The following is a 7,987-nucleotide window of genomic DNA, read 5'->3' on the forward strand; positions in this document are numbered from 1 at the left end:
AGCGAGGGGTAAAGAGCGAGGGGAGCACGCGAAGGGGGTGGAAGCGGCGGCCAGGCCCACGGAGGGGGGGGCGCGCCCCAAAGGCAAGCGGGCGGGGACCGGGACCTGGAGGGTGTTGGGGGCTGGGCCGGGGCCCGCCGTCCCACTGGGCTCCAGCCCTCGGCCAGGCCTCCGCGGCTCTCCGGCGGCTCGGGCCGCCAGTCAGCTGACGCGGGGGGGCGGAGGAGCTGTCAGGCGCGCCCCGCCCTGCGCCGCCGGGCCGCGGGGGCCGTGCAGCCATTGGCCAGAGCTCTGGGCCGCCCTGGCCCCCGCGCCCCGGTGACATCAGGAAGGCGATAAAAGGCGGCGGCGGCGCCGGAGCCAGCACAGCTGCGCCGCCGGGCTGCGAGCGGCTGCGACCGAGAGAGCCCAAGAGCAGGAGAGCTAGAGAGCGAGCGGCGGGCGCTTGCCCGGCGCCTCCCCTCCGCCCAGCCGCGCGCCCCGCTTGCTTCTCCGCCCCTCCCGACTCGGCCCGGCCCCGGCGCGGCCACAGCCCCGAGCTCTGGGGCGGCGCAGGCAGCCTCGGGACTCTCCGGCGCGCCGCCGCGTCCCCAGACAAAGGCTTGGCCGGCGGCCCCGGCCCGCTGCGCCCTCGGCTCCCCGCCTCCCGGGCTCGCGGCTCTTCGCCCCTGCTCTCGGCTCGGCGCGCCCCGGCCGGCCGCAAAGTTTCCCGGGCGGCAGCGGCGGCTGCGCCTCGCGTCAGCGATGGCCGCGGAGCTGAGCATGGGGCCCGAGCTGCCCACCAGCCCGCTGGCCATGGAGTACGTCAACGACTTCGACCTGCTCAAGTTCGACGTAAAGAAGGAGCCGCTGGGGCGCGCGGAGCGCCCGGGCCGGCCCTGCACGCGCCTGCAGCCAGCCGGCTCGGTGTCATCCACACCACTCAGCACGCCGTGTAGCTCGGTGCCCTCGTCGCCCAGCTTCAGCCCGACCGAACAGAAGACTCACCTCGAGGACCTGTACTGGATGGCGAGCAACTACCAGCAGATGAACCCCGAGGCGCTCAACCTGACGCCTGAGGATGCGGTGGAGGCGCTCATCGGCTCGCACCCGGTGCCACAGCCGTTGCAGAGCTTCGACGGCTTCCGCGGCGCGCACCACCATCACCACCACCACCACCCACACCCGCACCACGCATACCCGGGCGCCGGCGTGCCCCACGACGAGCTGGGCCCGCACGCGCACCCGCACCATCACCACCATCACCAAGCGTCGCCGCCGCCGTCCAGCGCAGCCAGCCCAGCGCAGCAGCTGCCCACCAGCCACCCCGGGCCCGGGCCGCACGCGGCCGCCGCGGCGACGGCGGCTGGTGGTAGCGGCAGCGTGGAGGACCGCTTCTCCGACGACCAGCTTGTGTCCATGTCCGTGCGCGAGCTGAACCGCCACCTGCGGGGCTTCACCAAGGACGAGGTGATCCGCCTGAAGCAGAAGCGGCGGACCCTGAAGAACCGGGGCTACGCCCAGTCGTGCAGGTATAAACGCGTCCAGCAGAAACACCACCTGGAGAACGAGAAGACGCAGCTCATTCAGCAGGTGGAGCAGCTTAAGCAGGAGGTGTCCCGGCTGGCCCGCGAAAGAGACGCCTACAAGGTCAAGTGCGAGAAACTCGCCAACTCCGGCTTCAGGGAGGCGGGCTCCACCAGCGACAGCCCCTCCTCTCCCGAGTTCTTTCTGTGAGTCGTGGCCGGTCCCGGCCCCCGCCCTATGCCCCGGGCCCGGACTCCCCGTCCCGTGTCCCCCGCCCCGGACTCCCCCCGGACCCTGTCCCTGCCACGGCCCCAGCCTTGACCTGTTTGACTTGAGGGAGAGGGAGGAAGGGCGCGCGGGACGCGGGCGACGGGAGGGCGCGCGGGCAGGCAGGGGACCTTGGCCAAGAGGAGAGCGGCGCGCGCCAGCGCCGCCTCCTAGACTCGAGCAGAGCCAGAGCCAGACGAGGGGGTGGGAAGTCCCGGAGCAACTTTCCTCCAGGCTGGAGGGCGGCGAGGCATAGTCCCGAGGAGTCGCCAAGGCCGTCTGGAGACTCCTGGCTTTCTGAACTTTGCGCGTTAAGCCGGGGCCGCTGCGTCGCGGCCCGGAGCGCAGTCCAACCCAGGAAGAGAGCAGCGAGGAGAGGAGAGGAGAGGGACCCTGGCGTCCGGCAGGCGCGAGGCGAGGCTGAGCGAAGGAAGGAAGGAAGGAAGGACAGACGGACCTGTCTGTCCAGGGTCCGGAGAACACTGGCTCTCAGCCCCGAGACGCGGGCCTCAGTTAGGACGTTCTGCGCGCAATTCTCATCAGTTTTATTGCCTGCTCCATTATATAGAAAAAATACGAAAATCTGCATTAAAAATATTAATCCTGCATGCTGGACATGTATGGTAATAATTTCTATTTTGTACCATTTTCTTGTTTAACTTTTAGCATGTTGTTGATCATGGATCATAACCCCCTTGTTTCTTTGAGTGAGAAGGGATGGCAGTTCAGAAACTCCGGCGGCTGCTTGCCGGGGTTCAGTCCCGGCTGTCGGCTTGTAAATACCGCCCCGCCAAACAGCTTAGAGAACGTGGCAGCAAGCTGAGTGTCTTCGTTTGGGTTTATTATTATGGCATTATTTTTTTGTAAGTAAAAAAAAAAAAAAAAAAGTTCTGGGCATTTTGCACCAGAAAACAACTTTGTCTTGGGGCACCCTTGGAAGTTGCATGTTTTCTCCCCTCTCCCCGTCTCCATTTGGTCCTCTTGTCCCTTCCGCTTCAGTTTTCAGTTTTGTGGGTGTCGACAGAAAGAGGACCCGGGTCCCAGTTCCTGAATATCAGGACAGGGTAGCTGCCCAGTTCTGCACCCGGGAGGAGCACGGCCCAGGAATGTCTTCACTCCTACCTTGCTAATTTGGGTGTCCCAAACTGACACCCTTAACAAGAACGGAAAGGAAAACAGATCTTATGTGCTTTTTAATGCAGTCGGAATCACCCCAGGGTCCCTTCACAGCCCTCCAGGTCCATCCACACTAATTGCTGTGGCTGCGGTGCTCTTAGGGTGAGTGGCTTCACCAGCCCGGACACTGTCCAATGGTGACCCAAACGTGTGCTGAACCTACCGAAACTCAACCATTGGCAAGTAATTTTGCAACTTTCAAGCGCGTCCTTTAGACCAACACGTTCTGTGTGTTTCTTTCCCTGCTTTTGAGCTAGCAGGTGAGTTCCCCTCCCACCCCCTTCAGTTGTATAGTAGTTATAGGGAAAATCTGGGTGTTTTTCTTTATTACCTTTTTTTTTCCTGCAGGTCAGTAAAAGGATTTAAGTTGCACTGACAAAAATACCAAAACGAAAGCGTATTTTTTAGTTCCCATTTGAGATTGCTGGCGCTGCTGGCCGGATGCATTTTTGAGTTTGTATTAGTTGATAAATTAACAGTAATAACAAGATTGTATGAACCGCATGGTGCTTGCAGTTTTAAATATTGTGGATATTCGTCCTGCATCAGAAACGAGCTTCGGTTTTTACGGATTCAACTGTGTTGAAATCAAATTTGCTGCAACAGAAATTTGTTTTTATTTCATGTAAAATAAGGGATCAATTTCAAACCCTGCTTATGATATGAAAATATTAAAACCTAGTCTATTGTAGTTTTATTCAGACTGGTTTCTGTTTTTTGGTTATTAAAATGGTTTCCTATTTTGCTTATTAAACCCATGGAAATGGTGTTTATTTAGAGGATTCTGCGTGCGCCTGACTTTGACTTTCTTCTCTTGCCTTTTTAAGAGTCGAATCACTTTGGGGACACTCACCCTCCCTGGCCAATGGAGAAACAGACCAGGTCTGGGCAACTCTCTCCCTTGCTTGTGAGTGTGTATGTACATGAGCCCCAAATATGTTCCTGCTTCTCACTCTAGGTAGAGACCTCATTTGGGAGCGGGTTTGTGAGCTGAGAGGGGACACATTTTGGGGAGGCTTTCAGGCTTGAGGATCAGGACTGGCCTGCTAGCCTGCGGGCTCTGAGGTACAGATCGGCCCGATCCCAAGAAGCCCAGAAGCCGGAGCTTCCTGATGGGGAAACAGGGGTCTTTTTGGCAATCAGGCTCAGTTGGCCCTGCCACTCTGGCCTTCCTCCCTGGGCTGCAAGGCTCTCAACTTTCTCCTGCCCAGCGTATCTTGCTGCCCAGAGTGAGAACGCCTGCCTGCCCTGAGTGGAGGCCTGTGCCTCCTTCCCCAGGACTTGGAGAAGCAGGTGGAACCCAGCACCAGGGCTTTCAGGGTAAGGCTCTTCAGACAGGAAGCCCTTCCTGCGGACCTATTTTCTGGGGGGTGGCGTGCCGTGGGCACACATGCCACTCAGGCCTGGAGCCCTCAGACCCACAGAAGGGCACTGCATGTCCTGACCAGGATTTCAGTAACTTGCCAAACTGGGAGGTAGAGGGGGCTTGGGGCACCATTCTGGTGTAGCCACCCTGCAAACTGGACATCCTTGACTGGGAGGTGGGCCCAGACCTTCCCTTTTCCAGACGCTCAGAAGAGTCAAGATCTCCCGTCTAGGTTACCCAAAACCCCTCTCAGCCTTCTTGCAGTCCTGTCTATAATTCAGAGTTGGCCTCAGATATTTCTGAGAGTTGGAGTGGGATTACCCACCCCTGCCCCCAAATCCAGAAAGCTTCTCTGCTCCTTTGGCAGTGGCTGGGTCCAACGGGCTTCTGGTATCTTCAGACCCGATATCTATAGTCCAAGAGACTCAGCCTTCCAGCCCTGGGGTTCTGTGGCCCAGAGTTCCTAACATGGAACTTCAGGACCTGAATGGGGAGAGGTCAGAAACCCCAGCAGCAGATCTTGGAACTAGAGCTGGGAAGAGCCAGGGAGAAGGAAGGGAAGGCTGAAACTAGCAGGGAATAGATTTTGGCCTGGGATTCCCGGAATCCTGGGCGTGGTGGTCCCGGTCTGGTAAGGACAGACCAGGGGAAAAAAATCTGGAAAGTAAGGATGCAAATACTACCAGCAGTGATTTGCATTTAATAGCGTTTTGGTGTTGTTTAGTAGAATTCAAGCTTGAATTAAGTTCCAAGGCCCAGGTCATTTCACCAACCCAAAGATACGGCTGGCACAGAAGGCTTTGGCTGTGGCCGGGGAGAGGGATGGTGGCCGCGTCTGCCTGTGAAGTCGCTCTACCTGAGTGCACATGGATGAAGGAGCAAGGGGGTGTGATTAGTTGGGTAATTGTGTGTTCAAGGGCACGTTCACAAATCTGATAAGAGCACGGCCAAATGTACAAGTGTATCCCCTGTGGGGCGAAAGCGGTTTTGGCCAGGCTGAGTGCTTGAAGAAACCCCGCTGTACGAACCTGGAGACCAAGGGGGTCACCTGGGTTCCATTTGGCGGAGGTTTGACTCCCTTTGGAATAATCCCAAACGGACTGGCTTCTTCCACTTCTAGAGCCACCTGGACTCTGCTTGAAAAAGCCTCTGGGCTGGGGAGGGTCACAGACTCCAAGGCGTTGGTTTCCCTTCCCCAGAGCACGGAAACACAGACACCAACCCAGTGAGGGACCAGCATCTAGAATGACATGGTGGGTCAGGCAGTTTCAGAGTGACCAATTGCATCTCTGAGAAGCCTACAACCACACCTCGCACTCCTACACACACACACACACACACACACACACAGCACCCACACCGACGCCCTCGCGGGCGGGCGCTGTCAGTCCCAGCACCCACCCGCTGTTTGGGAACCAATCGGCCCCGGGACGCACGCGGGCGAGAGCCGGGCAGAGCGGGCGGCGCACCGGAGGGGGCCGGGACCTCGAGAGACTCCGGGGCGGGCAGGCCCTGGCCGTGTCTCAGCCCGCAGCCCGCCGTCCCGACCCGCCACCACGCCGCGGAGCCGGCGCCCGCGAGCGCAGGAAGAGCGAACTGGGTCCCGAGGCCCTCCGGCCCGGCCCGGCCCGGCCCCGCGGCTCCTCTTCGGTTCCCGCCGCTGCGCCCTGCTCGCGGGGTCCTCGCGCTCCTCCAGGACCCCAGGGGCCACATCTCCATGCGCCGGGACTCGTCCCTGCCCGCACTGGTCCCACGTAGACAGGCTGGCGCCTGCAGCCGGGGACGCACGCCGAGCGAGACGCACACGGCCCCGGGACGGTGGCTCGCTCCGGGCCGAATCCCTGGCTGGGGCGGCCCCCGTCGGGTCGCGGGAGCGAAGCCCCCACGCCCCCCCCCCCCGGGGGGCACAAAAGTGCGGGAGGCCGTGCGGGCGGGATCGGCCGCCGCCACCTTCCGTGAGGGGTCGGGTTGGCGTTCGGCGCGGCGAACCTGCAGCCTGGGGTCCCGGCCCGCGCGCAGGGGTGGCGGCTGCAGCCCCGCTCGGTGGGGTCTCCCGCGGCTCTACTCTTTGCCATTTCCCTTTCCTTCAGCCCTTCCTTGGCGAACTCTTCACTGCAGAAAACTTTCTCCCTGCGTTTTGGCCCCACGTCCCTTCTGCCTTCAGACTCCGCCAGGCGAGGAAGGGCTAAGGCAGCCGGGGCCGCGGTGTCCGGTAAGTGCGGGCAGCGGCGGCGAGGGGGTAGAGTCGGGCTCCGGGGTCCCCGAGCCTCCGTGGGGCACCGGGCCAAGCCAGTGGCTCTGGGCTCTCCCGCCTGGACGGCTTCAACTCCCCAGCCTTCCCTCGCGTCGTCCGCCCGCAGCCCGGCTGGTGGGGATCGACCACTTGCAGGATCCCCGCCGGCCAAGCCGGGCCCTCCGTGGCAGAAGCCGGCGCAGCTGGGGCTGGGCCCCAGACCCACATCCCTCTATTGGTCCCAGCCCGCCTTCCTTAGATCCAGGGTCTCTGGGCACTGTTGTGGCAGGGCCAATCCCAGTCCTGGGCAGAGGTGCCCACCTCCATGCCACCCACTCTCCTGGCACGCCTGTCCTCTTAGGCCTAGCGTGGGCGTGCCAGGAACCACACCAGTGTGGTCATTTATTGGGCTTTTTCTGTGACTAGAGTCACAGCTTTTGCCATGCCAGGCAAACCCTGCACTCCCTCTGCCACCCACCCCTACTCAAGTTCGGTCTCGGTAGGGCCCTGGAAACAGCTGGCTTGGGAGATTCCAGCGGGGCCCTTGCAGGCTTGCAGATGCAAACCCCGCTTCGTTGCCCCTCTGTTTTCAGAAAGGAAAACCCAGAAGTGGCTTCTTGCGTAACCCTTCCCTGTACAGCCTGCTGTCTGCTGGCCTGGCCTTCCATCCCAGAGATAGCAGTGTTTGGATTTGTTATGTAAGGAAGGGAGGATTAGAGGTTTACTCTGCTCCTCCTCCCCCCACCAAAATAAAAGTCCTCAAAAGGCGCCTTTTGCAGACACCGTCTTTTCTAACAGCAGCCCTCCTAGAAGAAGTCAGTCTGGTTCCTAGAGCTGCTCCCAAGCTTGGGCCCAGCGCAATCCTCTGAGGAGACTTGCCAGCTTGCAGTGAAGGGAGAGTCCCTGATCCAGGGTGGACGGGCTTGTCGGAGGAAGTCACGGTAAGGCTTCCCAGGCTGGCGCTTACCTGGCTCAGAGGACTAGCTTTCTGTTGGAGAAGGCTGCTGCTAGAATTTTGTCCCTTCTTCTGTGTCTGCCCCTAGGAGCAGGCATCCAGACCACGGAGAGCATTCCTCTCAGCTGGGGAGCACACATTCTCTGTGCTTTGCACGCCTTCGTCGTGTTCCCCGTGTATTTTCCACACCTTATGTCTCTCCAGTATCTAAAGTCCCCTTTTCCATCGTGCGACACAAATTACCTTAAAAGATGAATTTAGATAAGAAGATCAGAGCTGACTGTTCTCACCTGCAAGAAATTAAATGTATGAGATAAGTTGCCGCTCCAATTTGGAAAACCACCTAAATTATTAATAAGGGTTTGTTCCGAGGCAAAATTCAGAATGCCTTTCTGCATTCTTTGCCTGTGAAGTTATTTTCCTGTAAAGTAGCAGCCGCTTGTTACACATTCCTTTTTATTTGTATCAAAAAAGGGGATCCTGT

At 59.8% G+C, this 7,987-nt stretch overlaps 1 protein-coding gene across 1 annotated transcript; it reads left to right on the plus strand.

The window, feature by feature from the left end:
* Positions 1-370: 370 nt before the first annotated feature.
* MAFB (MAF bZIP transcription factor B) lies at positions 371-3,640 on the plus strand. The gene has a single exon (XM_049650792.1). It carries the CDS (start codon positions 745-747, stop codon positions 1,714-1,716), a length of 972 nt encoding a protein of 323 aa, XP_049506749.1. The 5' UTR covers positions 371-744; the 3' UTR covers positions 1,717-3,640.
* The last annotated feature ends 4,347 nt before the right edge of the window (positions 3,641-7,987 follow it).

The sequence above is a fragment of the Panthera uncia genome (genome assembly GCF_023721935.1).
Source record: "Panthera uncia isolate 11264 chromosome A3 unlocalized genomic scaffold, Puncia_PCG_1.0 HiC_scaffold_11, whole genome shotgun sequence".
Lineage (NCBI taxonomy): Eukaryota > Metazoa > Chordata > Mammalia > Carnivora > Felidae > Panthera > Panthera uncia.